This window comes from Eublepharis macularius, chromosome 10, assembly GCF_028583425.1.
Source record: "Eublepharis macularius isolate TG4126 chromosome 10, MPM_Emac_v1.0, whole genome shotgun sequence".
Classification (NCBI taxonomy): domain Eukaryota; kingdom Metazoa; phylum Chordata; class Lepidosauria; order Squamata; family Eublepharidae; genus Eublepharis; species Eublepharis macularius.
The window spans coordinates 54,310,933-54,337,084 of NC_072799.1; the positions used below are offsets into that span (position 1 = coordinate 54,310,933).

Genomic DNA, 26,152 nt, shown 5'->3' on the forward strand with positions numbered 1-26,152 from the left:
TTTCATCCCAAAGTGAAACAGAGCTCTTCCATCATCCCTTCACTCACAGAATAACTGTCTCCTCTCACGGTTACAGATACCAACCGTTTCCCTCGGAACACTCTCAAAAAGCTTTCAGTTAATTCCATCCCATAGGTTCTAGGCGCCACTGCACATGTGCAAGGATAAAAAGTGAGTCGTGAGAAACACGGTTTGGCTTTTATGTCTTACGATTATTCTCCTAGCATGTACTTATCTGCAATGTATTGTCTCAACTTGAAACATTTCTAGAAACTGAAGAACTTGGCAGATATGTTATCAGCAGGCTTGGTATTTAGAAGATACTTAGGGAACAATGTATGAGCTCCAATTCAATAATTTCTATAATTAAATATGCAACTAGACACCTACACACAAAAACATACAGCTTGTTCTCAAGATTCGGAATTTCATTCTAACATAAAACTTATGATTAGACATGGGCATGAACCAAAAAAAATTAATGAATCTGCAGTTCATGGTTCAGTGCCACTGACAAACCCGAACAAACGAACCGTAATGAACATTTCCCGTTACCGAACTGGTTCGTGGTTTGTGGGCGTTGGAACGGCCCCTGTTACACTTAGAGAGCCCATATTCCCAGGGAGTGTTTAGCAGGCTCTCCTCCAGCCAGCACCCAAGTTTGGTCAAGATTGCAATAGGGATCTTGGAGTTATACCCTCTCCAATCTGAGGTCCCCAGGAAACTCCCACTCGATACAATTAGAGCCACCAGTTGACGTTGGCCCAGTGTACAAGGGGTTGGCCGTCAGAACTGCCTTTCAGGGTTTGCAGGGATGAGATTGGAGTGCCCATGGCTACAAAACACCCCCTTCCCCCCCGGGTGTCTTCTCCCATGTAACCAAGTGTAACCAATTGCCGATCAAGGTAAGCTGGGCTTCGATTTGGGTTTCCAGGGCGACAGAAGGAGTGCAGACAGAGTTCAGGCATTCCCCCAGCTCCATTTCCAAGGGAATTGATTGATGGTGCCTGAATGTCTGGCTTCATGAACTGCGGGTGAACGCAACGAACTGGGTTTCCAATGAACACTGGTTCATTGGCCATGGACCCTCGCGAACCGCCGGATCGCGAACAGACGATCAGGCGGTTCGTGGGGTTTTTTTGTTCGTAATGCGTTTCGTGCCCATATCTACTTATGATACCTTTCTAGTTGCCCAGAATAGATCTAAGTGAAAAATTAATAAAAAACATAATCATCAATGAACAGCAGTATTGTCGTTATTGTTTTCAAAGATTATTTCAATAATAATCGAGTAATTATGAAAGCATTTTGAATCATCTGTTTAAGTGGAGTTTTCTAGTATTTTCCAAGGAAGGAAGGAAAGAAGAAAAGTGTGTATAGGAACCTGTAAGGATTTTGTAAGGGTTTGTTTTTAAACCTTGTATCTGGATCTTTAATTCAGCTTCTCCTTACGTTACCTTAACCATTTACCTTAGAAGGACCCTGGTCCCAATCAACACTCCTTTTATTACCACACACACAGAGCTTCAGGTGTTCTCTACTTTACTCAGGCTTATAGCTTGAGAACACCTTCCTTTGGGGGTTTGAACCCCACTGCTAACACCACCTGTGTTTGTATGATCTATATCTTGCTGCCTCCCTGCCTCCCTCAAAAGCATTTTGCTGCCACCTAAGGCTTTTGCTGCCACCTAAGGCTTTTGCTGCCACCTAAGGCTCTTGTCTTCTGTTTTATAGGAAGGCTTTATTACAGATGTAGTATGACAAAACAGCCAGCATGTGAAGATGGTTCTGAGGTAAAAAAAAAGGGGTCCTTCTTGCTTAATAGAAGTAGAAGTTATTTATAAGAATGTGTGATGGTGGCAGAGTACTGATAAACATATGGATTTCAGAATAGTTCTTAAGCTAAGTGGTTTCAAAAACAGTTATATTTTCATAGACCCAGTTATAAAGACTTGTTTTCCACACAGATCTTCACTAATAGAATAAAAACTCATCTTATACACACAGACATAGATTCACACAGGTTTTTCCACACAGCTTGCCTAACTTAGACAGAATGAGAGTGTTTCAGGCTTCCACACAGTTTGCCTGGCTTATACAGAAAAATACTATCTCTGAGATACACAGATTGCCTGATTCAACCTGAATTAATACATTCTCTCAGATACACACAGACTGCTCAGGCTCCACACAGATTACCTGATTTGGCCAGAATCTCCTGGATAGTTAACTCTCTCTCAGAAACACACAGACACAGACTCTCCCAGGCTCCACTCAGTTTGCCTGATTTTGCCAGAATGAACACTTCTGTCAGCATTCTGACTAAAAACTACAATTCATTCCACCCCGTAGGGTACAGCTACCACACAATCAGAGTACACTCCATGCACTCATCCAGCCCTCCTCCTCCTTTCCTTAGAGGCCTGCATTTAAACCCTTAGTAACAAATTAACAACCCCACATTAACCAGCAGAAATAAAATACTCAACATTAATTACAGGCAAAACATTACAGCACCCCTTTAGAGAACTTGCTCCTTACCTTTTCTGAAGAGAAATTCAGGAGGGTTGGTCCCAAAATAAAATTGTGACTGTGTCATGTATAAGCCGTTTCCACATGCTGTTAAAGCAACGGACTACTTACTGAATGCTGGCGGTTTTTTTCACAGATTCCAGACACCTCCAATTTCAAAGAGGAAGCAGGAAGTTTCACTTTCATTTGTTCAGCGTCTTTTGTGAAAACAGGATTTCCCACTCTTTCCTGTGCTGGGTAAAGGACGCTGAACACACGGAAGCCAAACTGCTTGCTTCCGCTTTGAAACTGGAGGCATCTGGAATCTGTGGGAAAAAATGCCAGCATTCAGTAAGTAGCCCATCACTTTAACAGCATGTGGAAATGGCCATAGTGTGCCCAGAAAAGTACTAAAGTACTCATGAAATTCACCAATGTCTCCACAGACTGTCATGTTTGTGTACAGCCATGCCATGATTGTTTAGTTGTTATGTCACTGATGCCACAGTATATTGAGTGTTTAATGCTAACCTGATGTATTCTCTCCTTAGCCATGTTCTTTCCATATTATAATTGTTATTTCTCCAGACCCTCTGGACAGGATGGGCCTCTCATGTTATCTCACAGAACTATGCATCTCTGAGCTAGAGACGACCTTGGAGACTCCAGATGCCTGCTTTTGCTACTTTGTCCAGATGCTGGGAATACGGGGTTTACGTACCTGTAACTGTTGTTCATTGAGTTCTTCTGTGCAGACACACATGGGGACTGAGCAAGCGCAGGCCTGCTGACGGAGGAATCCGATAGCTTCCAAAGAGCTCCGCTAGGGGTCGCCATTGGCCAGTCACATAGCCCAACCACCTTTCCCACCTAAACGGGGCACGTGACCTGGGCGGGGTGACCCCCTCTCCCTCAGTTCTCCTGAGCCACCGCGAACCCCACCATTCCACATCTGAGAGTTCACAGCAGGGCAGGAGGGAGGGATGTGTGTCTGCACAGAAGAACTCAATGAACAACAGTTACAGGTATGTAAACCCCGTATTCATTTTCGTTCTTCTGTGCATCCCCACATGGGGAGAGTACCAAGCTCCAGACACAATAAAAGGAGGCGGGTGAGAACTCTGCAGAAGAAGTACATTTATTATCAATAAAAACCAAACGTGAAAGTCAGACTAAAATGACATCTTATAAGAACACACAATACAACAGTAATCACCCAAAAAACTCCTCCTTGCTTTATCATAATTATTGCATTACACAAACAAAGAATGCAGAACTGCCTTGGCCACTGCCACATCCTGAGAAGTGTTGACGTCAATTGCATAATGTTTAATAAAAGTGTCAGATGAAGACCAAGTTGCAGCCTTACATATATGCGCTAAAGGGACCCCCTTCAAAAACGCAGAAGATGAAGCTTGGGACCTTGTGGAGTGAGCCCTAACTTGCAAGGGACAAGGTACCTTGGCCTGACTATATGCCTTCTGTATGGCAGAAACGATCCACCTAGAGATGGTTTGGGAAGAAGCTCTCTTACCCCTATTGCCACCTGCAAAACAAATGAACAGGTGCTCGTTGCTTCTAAAGGACCTAGTCCTATCTAGATAGAAAGACAGGGCACGCTTCAAATCCAAGGAATGCAAGGCCCGTTCCCCAACCAACTGAGGGTTCGGGGAAAAAATGGGCAAGGTAATGTCTTGTACCATATGGAAAGATGACACCACCTTAGGCAAAAATTTAATACCTGGCCTCAAAACCACCCTATTTGGGTGGAATTGCAAGAAGGGTGGGTCAATTCTCAGCGCAGACAACTCACTTACCCTTCTCACAGATGTAACAGCAACGAAAAAACAAACTTTCCAAGATAGAAGTTTCAGAGAGCATGTCGCCAAAGGCTCAAATGGTGGCAACATTAATTGCGACAGCATGAGGGACAAGAACCACTGCGGGACAGGGTGTAACAGTGGAGGATATAAATTCATCATCCCCTTCAGAAACTTCTGGGAGAGCTTGTGTGAGAATACTGAGGTTCCCTCAACCTGTTGATGAAAGGCCGAAATGGCAGCCAAATGCACTTTGAGAGAGGACGTAGCCAGCCCTTGTGTTCTTAGGTAACATAAATAATCCAGGACAGCGTAGAGGGGGCAGGAGTCAGGTAAGTACCCCTTAGTTTGAACCCACTTGGAAAAACGTGCCCACTTAGCCTTGTAAGAGAGCCTAATGGACGGTCTCCTAGCATTAAGCAAAACTGACCTAACCTCTTCAGACAAATTATCTATTGAGGGTATATTCTCCAAGCCGTCAAATGTAGCCTCTCGGGGTCATGATGGAATAGAGTCCCCCATGTCAGGATATCTGGGGCCAGGGGAAGGGATATGAACATCTGTCTGGACCGCTCTAGAAGTTTTGCCCACCAAATCTGCCTTGCCCAATACGGGGTGACTAGAATACAATCTGTGTTGTCCTGCTGAACTTTGCAGAGCACCTTGGCAATGAGGGGAATTGGCGGGAACATGTAGTAGAGGCGACCTGTCCAAATTAACTGGAAGGCGTCCCCCATAGAGCGGGAGTCGCTCCATGCAAGGGAACAGAAAAACGGGGCTTTTGCATTTTCCATTGTGGCAAACAAATCCATATCTGGAAAGCCCCATAGCAGAAACACAGGCTCAAGGTACACCATATTCAGCGACCACTCGTGGTTGGAGAGCACCATTCTGCTGAGCACATCCGCCCTGGAGTTGTCGGTTCCTGCTACATGAATAGCGTGCAGGGTTACATCATTCACAATTGCCCATTCCCAAAGGGCAGCAGCCTCCCTGCACAGGGTTAAGGATGCAGTTCCGCCTTGTTTGTTTACATAACACATTGCAGTGGTATTGTCTGTACGAATCTGCACACTCTTGTTCCTGACGAGAGCTGTAAAAGAGACAAGAGCGAAGCGAATAGCCCTAAATTCCAACACATTAATATGAAGTGATTGCTCAGAATGCCCCCAAACCTCATGAATAGAAAGGGAGCCACAGTAAGCTCCCCAACCATATGTGGAAGCATCCGTAGTAACACTCAGCTCCCAATACTGGGGTCCAAAACTGATGCCACAAGTGAGGTTAGAACCCAAGGTCCACCAGAGCAAGGAGCGAAGCACTGACTGAGGGATAGCGAACCGTCGGCTTGGAGAATGTAAAAATGGGTTAAAGCGTCTCACAAACCAATTTTGCAAGCTCCGCATATTAAGGCGGGCAAACGGGACTACTGCCGTGGAAGCAGCCATGTGTCCCAGAAGCTTTTGAATACCCCTGGCAGTCTGATATCTATTCCTAGAGAACAGCGAGACCATGGAGCGAATTTTTCTAACTTTGTCAAGGGGCAAGGTCGCTCTACCCAACACAGAGTCCAGGTCTGCCCCAATATAGGACAACTTTGTACATGGTACTAGCTTAGACTTGGTATTTATCACTAGGCCCAGTCGCAGACAGACCGTAGTGATCAAGGTGACATCCCTTCTCAGCTTATCTTCCGATGGTGCCGACAAAAGCCAGTCATCCAAGTACGGGAAAATAGAGCAACTCCGTGTCCTCAGGTAAGCAACTACAGGGGCCATACATTTAGTGAACACCCTAGGGCGGTAGCTAAACAGAAGGGTAACACAGTGTATTGATACACCCTATCATGATATTTAAAACACAGGTATTTCCTATGGTCCTTTCTAATTCCCACATGGAAATAAGCATCTTTGAGGTCCAGGACTGCAAACCAGTCCCCTTGGGAGAGAAGAGACAGGACCTCTGAAAGGGTGACCATTTTAAATTTAGAAGATCGGAGATATAGATTTAAACCCCGCAAATCCAAAATAAGTCATAGACCACCATCTTTCTTTGGTACCAGAAAGAATCTCGAGAAGAAACCACGAAAAACAGGCAAAACACTTCCTCAATTGCCCCTTTATTCATTAGAGATTGAATCTCCATCTCTAATTCAGGCATCGTATTAGTGAACGCCTCTGCAGTGAACATGCATGGAGGCCTGGCCATAAACTCCAACCCATACCCCTGTCCAATGATAGATAAGACCCAAGAGTCCGACGTAATCAATTCCCATTCAGGAAGATATGGCATCAGTCTCTCGGTGTAACAGCGATTAGGATCAGGTGGCAGTGCCGGAAGTCAAAACTGCTTCCCGGGGCCTTGGGCATCTCTATTGCGTTGAGCAGGAGGTTGAGGTGGCCTCTGTCGGTAGGATCGCCTCTTGGGCTGGTGAGGTTGGTAGGGTTGGAAGGGCCTCAAGTAAGCGTACTGTTGCTGCTGGTAATGGTGGCCAGATCGGTCATAGCGCTGGTACCCATAGTGGTGTTTGGGAAAATACCTCAGTTTGTAAAAGCGTTGATCACTTGGGACAATGCTCAACGACTTCGCAGTCAGGCGATTTTTCCATTTCTGGGACAACACCTCATCAGTCGCAGCCGCAAATAGGGTAGTCCCCTCAAAGGGCATCTCTTCTACCTTAGCCCTGGTGTCGGGTGGCAAGGCAGTGGACCGGAGCCAAGCGTGTCGTCTCAGCAATATAGCACTCGCCATGCCTTTCGCCGAAGTTTCCGCAGCATGTCTGCCAGCATTCATCCGCTGCTTGGATACCCGAATAGCTTCGGTCTGCAACAGCGTGAAGAGTGCTCTTTTATCGTCAGGGAGGCCAGTAACATACTCCGGTAACTTCTCCCAGAGATACAGTTGGTAGCCTCCCATGACCACCTGGTGATAGCCAATCCGAAGGCCAAGCGCCAAAATGGAATACTGGCGTCTTCCCAGGCCATCCAGCTTCCTGCCCTCCTTGTCAACTGGGGTGGAAAGTGCACCAGGTCGCTGCCGCTGAAACTCCTCGGCCACCAAAGAGGAAGGGACCGGGTGCTTGAACAACGAAGGCCAGGTATCTTGTTTCACCTTATACATCGCTTCGACCTTGGAAGTAGGTGGCATTTCAGCTGGTCTCTCCCACGCCTTTAGGATGACCTTGTCTAAGCCATCAACGATGGGGAATCCAATGGCCACAGGTGCGTCACTATAGAGCCTTCCCAACAGCTTCCCTCCTCCCTTGGGAACCGAGGAGGAGACATCAAGGTCCAATGCCTGCGCCATTCTTGACATTTGCTCAGCGTAAAGCCTCAGATCCTCATAAGGGGACTTAGCCGCAGGTCCCATATTTTCATCAGGCGGTGGATCCGAAGCCTCGGATCTGGCATCCTGAGACGCCTGTTGGGGAACTGCACCCTCCTCTTCGAAGTCGATAAGCTCCGGAACCGGGGAGGGGGGAGGCAGCCACGCCATTCTGGTTGAAGCTGGAGGCCTCAGATCCGGGTAGTCAGGAACAGGCAGGAGCCCTGGACAGAAATAATGACTTGGAGGCGCACAACAAGGCATCAAACAATGGTGGCGAACAGGTTGCCTGATCTGACAGACCACCGAGCTAGAATCGCTTCTTGCAACCGGGGATGGGGAACGGCAGCGAGAAGCAATCTCCTCCTCATGCAACCCTTCATACACGGGTGCTTGTTCAAAGCCATACTCGGAGGTCCAGACCAGCTTCTCAGCATTGGAAGTAGCTGGCACTACCTCAACCACGTCAGCATCCGAGGCCGATCGATCATGATGTGGAGATGGTGTTTTCGGATCCGAGTGAGCCGCCTTATGTGAGCGCTGTGCGGACTTTTCACAGTTCCGATCAGGCTTAGAGCTAGAGCGGTGCTTAGATTTCTTCGCCCTCTTTACTGGCAGCTCGGAAGTGGATCTGGGGTCCGATGGAGCAGGTGGTTCCGAAGGCTTCACGACTATCGGATTTGACCTCGGAGCCGAGCGGACCGACATGACGGATCCGGCTCAGGACCTTGGCTCCGACAATTTCGGTGGAGCCGGGACTGATGAACGATTGGAAACCACAGACCCAGCATGAGACCTCCGATCCAGAGTGGCCACCGGCTTAGATGTAGGAGTCGGAGGGTGAGACCCTTTCCCAGATTTCCCCGATGTGGAGGGGTTGGCTGCAAGGATCTTTTCCCAAAGAGAGGCCTTAAGGTGCTGGGCTCGCTCATCCCGTGCCTTGGGGGTGAATTGTTGACAGAAACAACAGGTCTTCACCTTGTGGCCCACCCCCCAAACAAATAAGGCACATATCATGCTGATCGGAATGCGTCATTTTCATCCCACATTGGGCGCATTTTTTAAAGAGGGCCTTCAACGCCATTTCAAAAGATCAGGCAGTACCAAAAAACAGTCCGTGAGCGAAAAATACCGAGATCAACTTTACCGAGACGACGAGAGACAACAAAGCAATATCCAAGAAACCAGTCCGAAAGTTCAATACCAAAATTTTCAGTCAGAGAAAAAAATAGCGGGACGAGCTTAGAAGCACAGATCTTCTCTTCACGGTGGCTAAGAGAGAACTGAGGGAGAGGGGGTCGCCCCGCCCAGGTCACGTGCCCCGTTTAGGCGGGAAAGGTGGTTGGGCTACGTGACTGGCCAGTGGCGACCCCTAGCGGAGCTCTTTGGAAGCTATCGGATTCCTCCGTCAGCAGGCCTGCGTTTGTGCAGTCCTCATGTGGGGATGCACAGAAGAACGAAAATGAACCTATTATTATGTACTCACTGTTTAGCCGTAACTATAAAGGGTTCTTACAGGACTCGTGTAACCTTACGTGCCAAAACCTTAACAGTTGCTGGAGCGCGGGAAAATCAAGTATAATATAGACTTTTTGTTTTGCCTTGTCACTTCTGCCAAGCTCCATGATGGAGTTCAGACCTGAACTGTAAAGATCCTAATAAAAGCTTTTCTACTGGAATCAATGCATGTTCACTGGAGAGGGGCTGAGGGATCTAACTGCTAGGAACTGACACAGACTAAAGCTTTTCCATTAATTTCTATAGGTATACCTGAAACACTTATGCTTTCTTTTGGATTTCTAACGGTCTAACTAAACGTTATGGCTTCCTCAAGTCTTCCATAGGGACTCACAGTCACATTGGAGTGCGGAGTTTCCAGTGGGAGTGCCTTTTAAAATCACCATGGAAGGCCAGTTGGCCCTGGGACCACAGGGGAGGAGGGGCTTCTGCCTTCCTTCCACTATTTTCTTGAGTTGAAATGGCTGGGTGGGGTGAGGATGTTATTTACCCCACTGTAGGACCTCCATGTGCAAGCTTCAGTGCACATGGAGCCCCTCTGATGGGGCAAACAACATCCTTGTATAATTTTGACTGGAAAAATAGTGCAGGGGAGAGGTAAGAGCCTCTCCACCTCCTGCCAAACTGAGTCCCTCAGGCAATATTAAAAGGTGTTCCCACCTGAGGTAGCCTGAATAGTCTAGCTTAGCCTGACTTTGTCAGAACCTGAATGTCAATCTGAGTGGGCCATAGTTAGCACTTGGATGAGAGACCGCTAGAAAGAATGAGGTTGCTATGTAGAGGAAGCCAATGTCAAACCACTTCTAGTCTCTTGCCTGGAATGCCCCACAGATGGGGTCGCCATGAGTTGGTTGTGACTTGACCACACATTTTCTCTCTCTTCCACCAGAAACTCCAATGTATCTGTGAGGCACCACGGCAGACTCACAAAAGGCGTAACATCTAGTTTGGTTCTAAGATTGGGTCCCTTAACTGAAACAAACAGGGCTACTGTGTAAACAGTACATCAGCGAATACGCTGACCTGTTGACAGGAATGACTGCATACAATTTAATACTTGCAAACAAAACATCTGAATTATCTCACTTCACTGTGGAAAAAAAGACATTAATGTGCACCATTTCAGCTTGATTTCAAAGTATTTCCCACCAAAATCTGTATTTTTAAGCCGTAAAATTACCTTCTGAAATTATGGAAAGAGAGTTATATTTGCAACCAATGTTTATCATGTTCTGAAAGCATATGCAATGTCTTGCTGAAAGAAGTGAGGCAGAACAATAACAATAAAAAATTCTGAAGAAAAATTCTAGAAAGGTTATATAGTGGCACATCTACTGAAGCATGTTATAATTTTCAGTGCATTTTGTTTTTTAACCAATACGGAATGACAAGATGTCTATTTTTCAGCCATGTCTTCAAACATTTTGAAAGGCAAAAATAATCAAGCCAACTCCCATTTCATTTACCATCCTAAAATAAGATTTGCACTGATAAAGAAATGCTTTGAGGGAGGACCAAATAAGTTAAGCAACTTTCAATTAAAGAATCACAGAGTAAAGCAGAGCATTGCTAAAAATTTGAGCAGCCAGTAATGGGAAGCAACAGACCTCTAACCATTTAAGTTTTTCACAGTTGACTGAATTTACAGTGACAGCAGGGAGAGGTTGCGCTAACCTACCTTACCAGGACTTGGGCTAAAGCTTCATATGCTCTGCCTATGCCACCATAGTCTCCCAATATTTTGGATAATTCCAGGAAAGCATTTAGCTTCTGTAAAAAAAAAAAGAAACATTATTAGCCATTTCTGTTTTTAAACCATTTTTCCTCATTGTCAGACCAGGTAAGAATTTGCTTTGTTGATAATGTCATTCATATGAAAAATTTACATGAAAGATTTTCTTGTACAATTATTCCATGTAACAAAAATTTATATCTGTAAATATTATACATAAGCTGTCTTATTTAATTTTAAAAAATCACGAGTATATTAGAAAGCCAAATAAATGGATTCTAGCTTATAAAACAATTTAAACTGCATACTTGCATGGCAGTTATGAGTTAATATTCCTAAAATGACATTATCACTATATGTCATATATCACTTACATGCAGTTTTCTTATAACAATTGTTGAGAGGATTTTTAGGTTTGTAAAAAAATCAGTAATAGTAAGTCGTATATAATAAATTTTTAAAAGGGATAACCTTGAAAACAAGTAGTTGGATATCGACTTATCTTTGCACAAAAGTGATTTGTTAATATTTATTTGGAATGTAGTCTACTAATGTGACCTGTAAGCAAAGGACTGTATCTGCCACAGTGAAACATATGATCTTAATTTAATATAACACTGACATCACCTGTATTGCATAATTTCCCTTTCCATCAATTTTTTTCAGTGAGTAGCAAGAAAGCATGTATATATAATGAAATCCCGTTCTTTCCTCCCTCTCTCAGTTCCTTGACCCAATCTATTACACACATGAGGACACAAGAACCCTCCAAAGACTATCTATGGAAATCCTTTTTGTACATTTTAAAGAAAGGACAAGCAAATGTAATTTACTAGGTTTGAAGGGGGATGGGAAATGCAAGAGACCATGCTGGAAAAATCTACACAAATGGTGAAGTTTGACTGGATGTTCAGATGTATTCTAATATAAATGGATGTAGTCAGGGGCAGGGCCAAACTGACCTTGATCAGAGTTGTTTATATATTATTCTACTGAGGTGACAAGCCTTTTCTAAGGAATTGGCTGACAGGGTTCTGATCCAGGCCAGCTAGAGTACATCATTTTACCTTTGCACTGCTGGCAATTTTGAATGGATTTGAGTCTTCTGCTGAAAATATTGCAATGACAGATTGGGAGGCTCATGAGGGAAGCAACATGGCTTGTTTGAACCATTCATTCAAGTGACATGAAAAATCCCTTACTAGATAAAGCATGGATAAAAAAAACATAATGCTATGTGGAATGCATCACGCAACGTTCAAGGTATTTTGTTTCACAAAACCTAGTTTTGTACTTTCTTCCAGCCTTCCATTCTAGAGTTCATAGTTTCAGCCACCATCATATCCTGCTACTGTAATTCTACTTTCCTATTGTCCACCATGTGTTTCTGATTTAAGAAAGACCACATTAGAATGACACTCTCATATCTTGCAAAAACTATGGAGAACAACACTTCTCATTGTACACAATACACTGATCTTATACCCTCTTTCCCAATCTTACTTGTAAAATATGGATTAGTGTGGATTACAGTTACTAATATCGAAGCAACAGAAAGAAAATGGATAATTAAAAAAAAATCTAAAACTATATGATTGTTTCGAGGTCTTCTGTTCATAACTGTAAAATGAATAAACTCATAAAGCTGACTCAGGTGCTATTTCATGCCTTAACGCCTACTAGAATTTGCATATGGCCTGAAGCGACTGATTCATTAAATCTAATTAAAGCCTTCTAATTCTTCTACACATCAAATCAACATGTGTATTTTATAAGATTTAGTAGTATTTTTAGACAAAAAGTGTAAATTTAAATCCATAGAGTTTCCTGACTGAAAATAGGAAGAACTTTATGTAAAGAAATACGTGAGCCTAATATTTCTCAACAGAAGCTACATTTAAGATTTAAAACAACTTTCTCATATTCTGCTGTTAGTTAAGGAAGCACCATTATCCTAAGAGATGGAGCAATGTTTTGCTATATTAGGGATAGGGACGTCTTCAATTACCCAAAAAATATAGTTGCTTAGGTGGCACAGAACTGTGTGTATTTATAAAATGGTTTTATCTTGTGGGATCAGTTGTATCATAGCTATTCTCTTCACATTGCATAAGATCTAGTGCATTACACATGTATTTTAGTTTTTGTCCTTTTAAGAAACCATACACAGAAGTTACCATCTTCTATACTCAGATTCGCATAGTATTATCGGATACATTTATCTAACAATAAAAATGTGGGTACAATCAAGTTTCTACTATCCATATTGTTAACAAATATTATTGAGGTGGATGAAGGCTGTATGTCATAGGTTTAACCAGGGCTTTTTTCAGGGGGAACGTGGGGGAACGGAGTTGGCACCTTTTGAAAATACTCGGCAATAGTGCTTGGAAATATGATTTCAAAGAATCCCATGTGTTTCTTCCTCATATTCCTCTTGAGAGCTCCACTACCTCTTTTCCCAGAACGCACCCCCCCCCCGGGTTTAACAATAGTTGTTGGTCAAGAAGATACATTCCAAGGCATATACATAAACTTAAAACATTCTGTTTGCCTTTTGTGGTGACAGAAGTTGTACAACGGGGCTAGAAAAACATTAGCAGTATGAAGAAATAATAGCAAATGTTGAAACAGAGTATTCCAGATGAATAAAGAAAAATGAAAGAAACTGAGGTACAGAGATAATATGAAGAATGAAAAAGCTGTTTAGTAGAAATGTTTGAAATGCTCAAAAACTAACAGAAGGATTAAATTGTATTTGTGTTTTCTTAACATGAAATATGTATTCTAAGGTCAAACTTCAAGATAGAGGTCAGCTTCAACTCAGCACTGGAGCGTGTGGACATTGTCATACAGCAAAGAAAATTCTTTTCCTTATTATTGCTGATAAATCTGTCTTCATCTTCAAATATGATTTTTTTTCTTCTGTCATATATTATGGAGACAAGTATAGAAATCTGCCAAGATAGCAGACTAGCAGTGCAATCCTGACTGGGGGTGGGGAGCGCCCTGGGAGCTGACTAGAAGTTATGCAGGCATATCCCAGACTTAATCCAGTGTAACTCCCCCCCCCATGACAGTGTAGTGGCCCGGCACCATTCTGCATGGATCCCCACCATGGCAGCTGACAATGGGCATAACCAGGGCACAAGTCCCTGTGCCGGTGGGCCGGGGGTGAGCCAGGGGCGGGGCGCAACTTAGTTGGCTCTCTGAGCTGTTTCAGGCACAGGAACGCCCCCAGCAGTGCAGAAAATTACGCCACTAAAAATCATGGAATAGTCCATGGGTGCCCATAGTGTGGGGAAAGTCGATCCCTCCTTGAGCTCGGCTGTCATGAGTCAGCCCCAGCCCCGGCTGGCCACCTTACCTATTGCTTCAGAGTCCTCCTCAGAAGATGAGCAGGAAGGGCCAGAAGGGTCTTCTCTAGAGCCAGAAGCCCCTGCAGAAGCTATTGGAGAGGAAGAGCAGTCAGAAACCACTGCTGCTGCTCCAGGAGGAATTCAGCAAGAACAGCCTGGAGCTTCTGCAGAGACTGTCAGGGATGAGGAACAGCCAGAAACCTCCACAGAGGCTGTAAGAGACAAAGACTCCCACAGGGCAAAAGCGAAACCTGAGCACCTGGGGCCAGCTGAAAGGAGGAAGCATAGAGATAAGTCAGCTCTGTTGGATAGGCGAAGGAGTGCCCGTTTACAGGCGCAACACCGAACTGAATTGTTAGAGAGAGAGGCAACAGCTATTCCTCATTAGGACAGCATAAAAGGAAGACGCCGAGGAAACCAAACGTGGAAGCAACTCAGCTCGCCACTCCCTGCTACCAGAGCTCTACGCCTGGACGCTCTTGCCCTGCCTTGTGCCCTGCCCTGCTGTTGGATTGGATTTTGACCCCGGCCTGCTTTCTGACTACTCTTCTGCCTGCTCCTCTCTCTGACTGACATATTGGCCCTGACACCTGACCTGACTCCTGGACTACTGACTTCCTGCCTGTTGTGTTCTGCCCTGCAGTACCAGTGGGCCTCCTGCCTGCTGAGCCCAGCCCTGTGCGCGACACGTTGCTTCCACCCACAACTCAGCAGCTACTGGCAGCATGGATGCAGCCACAGCTGCTGCACTTGTAGCTCAGAACCAGACGCTGCAGCAGACGGTGACCCAACTGAGCAATGCTGTGGCTCAGCTTCAGCAACAGCTTCAGCAGCAAGCTGCGGCAGTGCCGCCGCCGGCCACGCCCAAGTGCCCAGTGAGTCCACCAGAAAAGTTCGCGGGCAATGTGGAAGAGTTTCCTGTCTTCCTAGCCCAGTGCCAGTTGTACATCAGCCTGCACCCCCGAGACTTTCCTGATGATAAGACCAAGGTGGGCTTCATCCTGAGTCTCTTGAAAGGTCAGGCGGCCAAATGGTCTACCCCTCTGCTCCTGGAATCATCGCCGCTGCTGCAAGACTATACTGGGTTTGTGGAGCGGCTCCAGCAAACTTTCGCCAACCCCGTTAAGGCTGAGAGCACCAACCGGCGCATCCGACGGCTCCGCCAGGGACGGGGGTCCGTGGCCACCTACGCGACAGAATTCCAGTTACTGGCTCAGGACCTTGCGTGGAACGAGGCAGCGCTGCAGGACCAGTTCATAGAGGGCTTGTCTGATGCGGTTGCAGATGAGCTGGCCCGAACGGAACGCCCCAGTTCCCTTCAAAACCTTGTAGTGCTGTGCCAGCGCATTGACCAGCGCCTGGAAGCCCGGAGACAGGCGCGCAGTGAAGGGGCCTGGCGGGGAAGGATGCCCCGGCTGGTGCCTGCAGGCCCCTCCTCTGCCCCCACTGCTCCAAAGGGGGCGGAGGGGGAGGAGCCCATGCAGCTGGGCGGCGCCCGACCCCGTCTTACGGCCGCAGAGAAAGCAAGGCGACGCACCCAGGGGCTCTGCTTGTACTGTGGCGGGGCCGGCCACTATGCCAACGCCTGCCCGGAAAAGCGCCACCCAGAAGGTGCCGCAAAAGACCGGCCCCGGCTCGTGGCGACCCACGCGGACCGGGGCGAGAGGTTTACACCAATGGGGCCCTTGACATCGGAGGGGGACACCTCCTCCTCCACCTAGAAATCCAGTTGCCAGACGGGCGGCGCGTGGAAACCCGTGCCATGGTCGACTCCGGCGCTTCCTGGAGTTTCATGGACCGGCAGTTTGCCCATCAGCACCACATCCCGTTGCACGAAAAACCTGTTGCTGCCCTAGTGGAGGCCATCGATGGGCAGCTACTGAAATCCGGTCCAGTAACCCACGAGACTGAGCTGGTGGAGGTAGCTGTGGAAGGCCACCGGGACCGCGTCCAGTTCGATGTAGTCTGCATGCCGCACTTCTCGGTGGTGCTGGGGCTGACCTGGCTCGTGGGCAGCAACCCGCTCATCGACTGGAAGCGCCAAGTCGTCCAGTTCCCGACCAGGAAGCTGGATCCCCTCCCGAAGCTGCTCGCCAGCACAGACGCCAAGGTCCAGGGATCCCTGCTGCCACCCCACTATGCAGAGTTCGCGGACGTGTTCGAGGAGAAGGGGGCTGATCAACTACCTCCGCACAGACCGTACGATTGTGCCATCAACCTGATTCCTGATAAACCCCTCCCCAGCGGACGCCTGTACTCGTTGTCGGAGCCAGAACGAGTGGCCCTCAAGGACTTTTTGGCAAAAAACCTAGCGCGGGGGTTTATCCGACCCTCAGCCTCTCCGACATCTGCACCAGTCCTGTTTGTCAAAAAGAAGGGAGGGGACTTGCGGTTATGCAACGATTACCGGGCCCTTAACCAGATTACAGTCAGAGACCGCTACCCACTACCTCTGATCCCTGACCTCTTAGAGCGGCTCCAAGGAGCAACTCGGTTCACTAAACTAGACCTGCGGGGAGCATATAACCTCATCCGGATACGGTCAGGGGATGAATGGAAGACAGCTTTCGGGACTCGTTACGGCCAGTTCGAGTACCTGGTAATGCCCTTTGGCCTATGCAACGCGCCAGCGGTCTTCCAGCGTTTCATCAACGACGTGTTCCGGGACCTCCTCGACCACTATGTCATCGTGTACCTGGATGACATTCTGATTTACTCCCGCAACCCTGCCAGGCATGGGGAGCATGTGCGTTCTGTGTTGGAGAGACTTAGACAGCATGGGTTGTATGCCAAGCTCGAGAAATGCGAATTTGACCGGGAAGAAGTTGAGTTCCTGGGACACCGAGTGTCCAACCAAGGAGTACAGATGGATCCCACTAAGGTCGAGGCGGTACTTTCCTGGCAGGCTCCCCGAAACCGTAAAGAGGTTCAGCGCTTCTTAGGGTTTGCAAACTACTACCGACAGTTCATCCCTGACTTTGCTGCACTAGCCGTCCCCTTGACCCGATTGACACGGCCCCGCCTGCCATTCCAATGGACCCAGGAAGCCCAACAGGCCTTTCAAACCCTGAAGACCCGGTTTACGACTGGACCGGTCCTTGTGTACCCAGATCCGAGCCTCCCGTTCATAGTGCAGGCTGACGCCCCGGCCACGCTTTGGGAGCAGTCTTAGCACAAAGACGCTCCTCCCACGAGGTGCCCCAACTATGTGCCTTCTACTCCCGACAGCTCACTCCAGCTGAGTGGAATTACACTATCTGGAAGAGGGAGCTGTTGGCCATCAAGGCTGCCTTTGAGACCTGGCGGCACCATTTGGAGGGAGCTCGGCACCCGGTGGTGGTATATACAGACCACCGTAACCTAGAACATCTGCAAACCACCCGAAACCTAACGCAACGCCAAATCCGATGGGCGTTGTTCTTCTCCCGCTTTCAATTTACTATCCAATACATCCCTGGCTCACAGAACAAGTTGGCGGATGCCCTGTCCCGGAAACCTGAATTCAGCCAGCAGGCAGGAGAGAAGCCGCCAGCCACAACCATTCTGGCTCCTGAGTGCTTTGCAGCCACCAATGCCCCAGATGCCCTGCAGGATCGGATCCGGCAAGCTCAAAGCACAGACCCCTGGACACAACGCATCACCCAGGGACTACAGGACCCCGCGCAGCCAGACCCCCCAGGCTATCTCCTGCAGCAGGGCCTCCTTACATATGAAGGCTGAGTCTATGTTCCCCCGGGTGCTCTACGAGGGGAGGCACTGCAGCTTGCTCATGACACCCTAGCAGCTGGTCACTTTGGGAGATACAAGACCTTGCACCTATTGTCCAGGGATTTCTGGTGGCCCCGTATGCAGGTGGACGTGTTTCACTACGTGCAGTCCTGCGATACATGCCGGCGGGCCAAAGACCTTCCAGGGAAGCCAACAGGACTGTTACAACCGCTGCCCACACCCGAGGGGCCCTGGGAAACCGTTTCCATGGATTTTGTCACGGACCTGCCACCCTCTAAAGGGCACACATGCATTGCGGTGTTTGTTGACCTATTCACCAAGCTGGCCCACTTCGTACCTTGCCCATCGCTGCCTACGGCCAAAGATTTGGCATACCAGTATGTCCAAAACGTGTTCCGGCACCATGGGATTCCCCGGCACCTGGTCTCAGATCGGGGGGTGCAATTTACGTCGCGTTTCTGGAAGGCCCTCCAGACACTGCTCGGAACCCAGGTTCACCTGTCCTCGGCCCATCATCCACAGTCCGATGGGCAGACGGAGCGGACCAATGCCACGTTGGAGCAATACCTGCGCTGCTATATAAACTACCAGCAGAATGATTGGGCAGACCTCCTAGCCACGGCCGAATTTGCGTATAACAATTCAGTGCACGCCTCCACACGCCAGACCCCATTCCTGGCCACCTACGGACGCCACCCACATTACTTTCCCAGAACAACGCCAAACTCATCAGTACCGTCAGCAGATGACTTTGTCCGGGAGCTGCAGGCCCTACACCTGGTTCTGCGGGAACAGTTAGACCGCGCCAAACGGGCCTACAAAGCAACCGCGGACCGGCGACGGCGGGAAAGGGACCCTTTGAAGGTGGGGGACTCGGTGTGGCTTTCCACTCGGCACATTCGGTCACAGCGGCCCTCCCAGAAATTGGACCACCGGTTCATCGGGCCCTACCGAATTACCGCCCAGATCAATCCTGTTGCCTACCGATTGGAGCTCCCGCCAACACTCCAGATCCACCCCGTGTTCCATCGCTCCCTGCTCACCCCGGTAGCACCTCCACACCCCCTCCGTGAACCTGTACCACCGCCTCCCCCAGTCCTGGTGGACGGACAGGAAGAGTACGAGGTAGAACGGCTCGTAGACTCTCGCTGGCACCGGGGCCGTCTGCAGTACCTGGTGGAATGGAAGGGCTATGGACCCGAGGATAGATCATGGGAACCGGCTGAGAACCTCCACGCACCCCGCTTCATCCGCCAATTCCATCGGACCTACCCTAGCAAACCCGGACCTTCGGGTGGAGGGGGCCTTGGGAGGGGGGATGGTGTCATGAGTCAGCCCCAGCCCCGGCTGGCCACCTTACCTATTGCTTCAGAGTCCTCCTCAGAAGATGAGCAGGAAGGGCCAGAAGGGTCTTCTCTAGAGCCAGAAGCCCCTGCAGAAGCTATTGGAGAGGAAGAGCAGTCAGAAACCACTGCTGCTGCTCCAGGAGGAATTCAGCAAGAACAGCCTGGAGCTTCTGCAGAGACTGTCAGGGATGAGGAACAGCCAGAAACCTCCACAGAGGCTGTAAGAGACAAAGACTCCCACAGGGCAAAAGCGAAACCTGAGCACCTGGGGCCAGCTGAAAGGAGGAAGCATAGAGATAAGTCAGCTCTGTTGGATAGGCGAAGGAGCGCCCGTTTACAGGCGCAACACTGAACTGAATTGTTAGAGAGAGAGGCAACAGCTGTTCCTCATTAGGACAGCATAAAAGGAAGACGCCGAGGAAACCAAGCGTGGAAGCAACTCAGCTCGCCACTCCCTGCTACCAGAGCTCTACGCCTGGACGCTCTTGCCCTGCCTTGTGCCCTGCCCTGCTGTTGGATTGGATTTTGACCCCGGCCTGCTTTCTGACTACTCTTCTGCCTGCTCCTCTCTCTGACTGACATATTGGCCCTGACACCTGACCTGACTCCTGGACTACTGACTTCCTGCCTGTTGTGTTCTGCCCTGCAGTACCAGTGGGCCTCCTGCCTGCTGAGCCCAGCCCTGTGCGCGACACCGGCCCACCCAAGCGGCCAGATAGAGCTCTATCTGGCAGCTCGGCCCCACCCAAGTGGCCAGATAGAGCACAGGACACCAACTAACACGGAGACCAATGTGCTCACACCACCATGGTAGCCAAGCCCCCTTCCCCATGCCCAATCAGTTCCTTGGACACCCTACATAACCTCTAGCCAGGGTTCCCATGACCCCAGGGGGGCAGAGAGCCCCCTGCTATGGGGACTTAAAGTGTGAGGTGGGATAAATTGCTTGTGGTGGTGAGGCAAGAGTGTGCAGGGGGAACTCTGCAAAATTCATGACATGCCTTTCACTCACATATAGGAAGAGAGCCATGTCCAGAATGTCTAACAACTACCACCCAAGTTCCCCTACAGGTTACCCATTTCCTGAGTCCTGGCTTGGGGTGGGGGGCGAGGGCACACTGACAGGTAAGAAGGAGCTGGGGAGGCAGCTACCCCAGCTTGCTAGTTCACATCAGCATCCCCTCTCTCCTCTGCCACAGAGGCAGTCACCCAAGGAGCCATGCTCGAAACAGATGTTTCATGGAGGGCTTCAAGCAGCCCATGTTGGGGCCCTGTTCAGACTCCCTTGGCCAGACTCCCCTTTCAGCCAAAGGACAGAGCACAACTGCGGGTGAGGGTGACTGGGTGCTTGCTCTTGTAACTCCCCTGCAATGGTGGGCACTCAACCTCATTACTGTCTCCCTCACAGGATCAGAATCCCAAGCAGGCACAAAGCCGTGGAACATCCAGATGCAGAGTACATTCTTGCCAAAGGGGTATCCATCATCTGGTTGCTGGCAGCACCTGCGGTAATGGAGCTGCCAGAGGCCCTAGATACTTTCCCTGGATGTGGCAGACCTGGCTGTGGCTTGCACGAGATCAAGCCTGTCACATCTCTGTTTCCCTTTCAGACAGGTCGTGAACCATCAGGGAGGCTGAGTAGTATGGCTGTTCCAGCTCCCAGTAACCCTTCTCAACTGCCATTCAAGCCAGTCCAAGAAGTAGTTCCCCAGGCAGCATGAGAGTCAACCCCGCTCCTGAGAAAGCAGCATGAAGAATGGTTCTCCTAGCCCTGACTGCTGCATTAACAGGCACAGTTCTCTACCCAGGCGAGGGAAGTTGGCGTCCAGAAATCCTCTTCACTTTAGGCAGTTCAATAAAGCCTGTGTTGAACAACAACTCCCTTCCTGTCTGTTTGCTTTCATGTGAATGACAGTAGCCTCCCTCCACTTTCTTGTAGTGCTGCCTTTTCACACAACCCAGTGAATGGTCTCTGGCTCTGGGCTGGTACAGAGGAGGTGGCCCCGAAGAGGCTCCAGGTGCCTCTGTATGGCTCTACTGCCAAAAGAAGGAGGTTCCAGTGGCACCTTGGAGGCTCCAGCCCCAACCAGTTTCCCTCTCCCCTTTGCCTCTCAAATTCACTACAGGCAGTGGGTGGGACGTGGGGTCTTGCCTGCATGTGCCTTGTGGGAGGGGGCGCCACAGAGGACCTTCATTCTCTGACAGCACTGCTCGGGTCTGATAAGCCCGGCAGAAGACTGCTGCATGTAGTGGGTGAGGTTAATGCCGGTGTGTGTGTGTGTGTGCAGTGACATCTTGGTATCTCTGGGGCTCCTCCCCCACAAGGCCAGACCACTCTCCCTTTTGCTGTTTGATGAGGCAGGGATGGACTTTGGGAATCTTGCACTGGGGATGGGATGACGGCCCCCAGAGCAGTTTCTGTGGTCCTAGAAGCTGTCATTTCACTCTGGGGGATGTCATCTAGGCATCAGAGCACGGCTCTCAAGGTCCACCCCTCATTCTCCTCTCATTTTTTTGAGGCACTGGAAGTCAGTGGGCATTCGTGGCTTCCATTATATCCAGTAGGCCTTCCAGCCTCTCTCATTGTTTTCAACAGTGGTGGGGGTAGGCAGGAGTTTACAAGTGAGCAGCGCTTCAGCTGCCTGCCTGACCTTGCCAACCTTGCCCTTATTTTGTATTGTTTTTATGTTTTTTTAGATATGTATATGGCTTTCATTATATATCTTGTTAGCTGCCCTGAGCCCATTCACAGGGAGGGCAGGATATAAATTTGATAAAATAAACAAACATGCAAATAAATAAATAAATAAATAAATAAAGGTTGGGTGAGTGGGTGGGCAGGCACTCTGGAATTCCAGGTACTCTCCTGGCCATGTCTTGCTATATTCAGGAGCTGGCATGGCCTTCCAGTGAAAGTCCTTAGGGAGTGGATGAACAGCCCCAAGGTATGTGGATGCTGGAGGCATGCCGGTCCTCAGGATTGCATCAATATTCTAATATACCACTTGGTTTGGGCTTTATTAACAACTCTTGCTTAAGTCTTCATGCATTTCTCATCACTGCCCCATTCTTCTGAATTCCCTAAAACATAGCTTTCATAAGTGCAACACATCTCTTATGATTCCATATCATTGTCACTAAAAATTTTGTCGACGTTACTCCAGCCCTTCCACGTAAGTGTCTATGGATATTTATTTATTTATGTTATTTGTACTTTATTTATTTACATTATTTACACTCTGTCTTTCTCCCTAGGACTCAAGGCGGATTACACTGAGTAAATCAATACAATCAACAGTATTGGAACATCCAATAAACAATTCAATAGTATTTGTAGGGCACCGATTTGGAGCCAACCTGAATTCTGAGAACAGAATTGAAGCGAAGCGTAAGTATTAACCTGATGAGTTAAAGAAAACAGGGTTGCACTTGCCTGTAACTTCTGTTCATTGAGTTCTTCTGTGCAGACACACATGGGGGGGCTGCGCGTGTGCAGGACAGCCGATGGAGAATTCTACAATGCTTTCTAGAGCTCCAAAGGGGCTGTTGCTCACGAGCCTCACAGCAACCATCCCCACCTAAACGGTCACGTGACTTAATGGCGAGTAATGGCCCCTTCCCTCAGTTCTCCCACACGCCACTGCAACTCACAACTGGACCGACCAGAGAGTTCACAGCGGGGTAGGAGGGAGGGCATATGTGTCTGCACAGAAGAACTCGATGAACAGAAGTTACAGGCAAGTGCAACCCTGTTTTCATCTTCGTTCTTCTGTGCAGCCCCACATGGGAGAGTACCAAGCTGTATATCTCAAGGAGGCGGGTTGAATCTCCAACTCAATTTTATTGAACAGTATGCAACAGAGCAACCATAACTGCATGAGTAAAAACTATAACACCATATAAAGTTCAACTTGAACAGTACCTGGACTTCTGGCAATAATGACAACCCTTGAACAAAGTAACTACCTGAGAGTTTCAACCTGTAACCTCTCCTTTAACAACCCCCCTTTTTTTTGGTAAAGAGAGAGTGCAAGATGGATCTCGCAACTGTCATGTCCTAGTTTGCATTCACATCCACTGTGTAATGTTTTACAAAGGTGTCAGCGGAAGCCCATGTTGCTGCTTTAAAAATCTGTACAAAGGGGACACCCCTAATCAGGGCTGAGGATGCTGCCTGTGACCTTGGAATGAGCTTTCACTTTCAAAGGACATGGTATACCAGCCATGCTGTATGCGTTTTCAATGGCAAGCACAACCCACCGTGACACTGTCTGTGCGGACGCTTTCTTTCCCTTATTCACACCACCAAAACAAACAAACAGGTGTGTGGTATCTCGAAAAGATTTTGTTGTACCTAAATAAAAAGCTAAAGTTATTTTCAAGTCTAGTGTGTGCAAAGCTCTTTCTCCTTTTGTCATGGGGTTCGGAAAAACACAGGCAGGGAAATTTCCTGCGATAAATGAAAAGCGGTTACTACTTTTTGCAAGAACTGCAAACTAGGCTTGAGCACCACCTTATTATGGTGGAATTTCAGGAATGGAGGGTCAGCCCTGAGCACTGCCAACTCACTCACCCTCCTAGCAGAGGTGACAGCCACTAAAAATGCCACCTTGTAAGATAACACATCCAAGGTACAGGTAGCTAACGGCTTGAAGGGTGGTAACATCAGTCGTACCAACACCAACGACAACGACCATTGAGGGACAGGCAATGTTACTGGTGGATAGAGATTACACATTCCCCTCATAAACTGGCACGAACTTGCATGAGAAAATACTGAGTGCTCCTCTACTGGTTGGTGCACTGAAGAGATAGCAGCCAAATGTACTTTTAGCAATGTTACACTCAGCCCATTCGACTTCAAGTCGCATAAATAATCAAATATGAGATTTAATGGGCATGACACAGCCGAAACACCTCTAACCTCTGTCCAAGCCAAGAATCTAGCCCATTTAGCTGCATAAGACTTTCTTGTTGAAGGCCTTCTAGCATTTAGACAGACCTCCTGAACCTGAGCCGAACATCCTAACAGTGAGGGTGAATTCACCACACTGTCAGATGTAGACTCTCCGGGTCGTGGTGAAACAGCTCCCCATTGTACAGTAAATCTGGCTGTCTTGGCAACCTGACATATATCTGTTTGGACAGCTGTAGAAGTTTGGGCAACCACACCTACCTGGCCCAGAACAGTGCTATTAGTATACAATTGGTGTTTTCTCTCTCTATTTTGCATAGGACTCTTGTTAAGAGATGGATTGGGGGAAACATATAATGAAGGCCGTTTGTCCATGTGATCTGGAATGCGTCCCCAATGGACAGAGGGTCGCTTCCTTCCCTGAGGCAAAACACCCCATTTTTTGCATTGCTTGATGTCACAAACACATCTATCTCCAGTGTACCCCACTGGTCGAAAATAGGAATCAGGTATTTGTTGTTTAACTCCCACTTGTAGTTTGATACAATGACTACTGAGAACATCCGCTTTTACATTGTCTGTACCCGCAATGTGGATTGCTTGAACAAACACAGTGTTTGCAATTGCCCAGTGCCATAGAGTCACAGCTTCTTTGCAGAGCTTTAGGGATGCAGTACCACCTTGATGATTTACATAGTACATCGCAGTGGTGTTGTCTGTTTGTACCAATACACTCCTGTTTCGTAGGAAGCCTGCAAGTGAAACAAGTGCAAATCATATAGCTCTCAATTCCAACAGGTTAATGTATAATCCTAATTCCTTTTCAGACCAACTACCCTGGACAAACATATCATTACAGTGCGCATCCCAACCCGCCAGTGAGGCATCTGTTATTACAACCACATCATGATGAGTATAGCCAAAGGCCATTCCTTTAAACAGATTGTGATAATCAACCCAACATGCCAGACAACCCCCCTTGGTATTGAAAACCTCACTGAAGGTGCATGTTCTGAAGGTTTATATTTTCTAACAAACCAGTTCTGTAATGGTCTCATCCGTAGTCTGGCGAAGGGTACCACTGATGTAGTAGATGCTATGTATCCCAACAGACGCTGTATGGTACACACTGGCTGAAAACGGTTCCTGTTTACAAGTGAAATCAAAGATTTAATTGACCTCGCTCTCTCCTGTGGCAGAAGAGCTCTTAAAATGGAGGAGTCTAGCACTGCCCCAATGTAGGACACTCTTGGACTGGGCTCTAGCTTGGACTTTTCAACATTTATAAGAAGGCTCAATCTCTCACAGGTTTGCACCACCTTATTAACGTCATGTACTAATTTCTCTCTTGTAGGCACTTCCACCAGCCAATCATCTAAATAGGGGAAAACAGTACACTCTTGTTCTCTCAGGAAGGCCACAACAGGTGCCATCCATTTCATGAAAACCCTTGGCGCTGTAGAGACACCAAACGGGAGTACCCTATACTGGAACACCCTGTTATGGTACGCAAAACCCAGATATTTCCTATGCTCCTTCCTTATTGCAATGTGAAAGTATGCATCCTTAAGATCAAGGACCGCAAACCAATCCCCATGTTTTAGTAATGATAACACAATGGACAATGTGACCATCTTGAATTTTGAAACCCGAATAAAGCATTGAGGCCTCTTAAATATAAGATAGGGCGTAAACCCCCATCCTTTTTTGGGACCAAAAAGAAGTGTGAGAATAAACCTGGTCTTAAATCATTAACTTTTACTTCTTCAATAGCCCCCTTGGCCAAGAGAGCCTGAATTTCCCCCTTCCAATTCGGGTAACATTATTAACTGCCATTGCTGGCCAAACACATTTAGGTAGTTCAGTGAACTCTAGTCCATAACCACTGTTCACAACAG

At 47.9% G+C, this 26,152-nt stretch overlaps 1 protein-coding gene across 5 annotated transcripts in view; it reads right to left on the reverse strand.

Moving 5' to 3' along the window:
• The window catches only part of TTC29 (tetratricopeptide repeat domain 29), a 267,221-nt gene that overhangs the window by 123,123 nt on the left and 117,946 nt on the right, over window positions 1-26,152 (reverse strand). For all 5 annotated transcript variants that reach the window (XM_054990580.1, XM_054990579.1, XM_054990577.1 and 2 more), the window contains one exon: window positions 10,852-10,943. In XM_054990580.1, coding sequence (XP_054846555.1) covers window positions 10,852-10,943 — 92 coding nt within the window. The remainder of the gene's footprint in view (window positions 1-10,851; window positions 10,944-26,152) is intronic.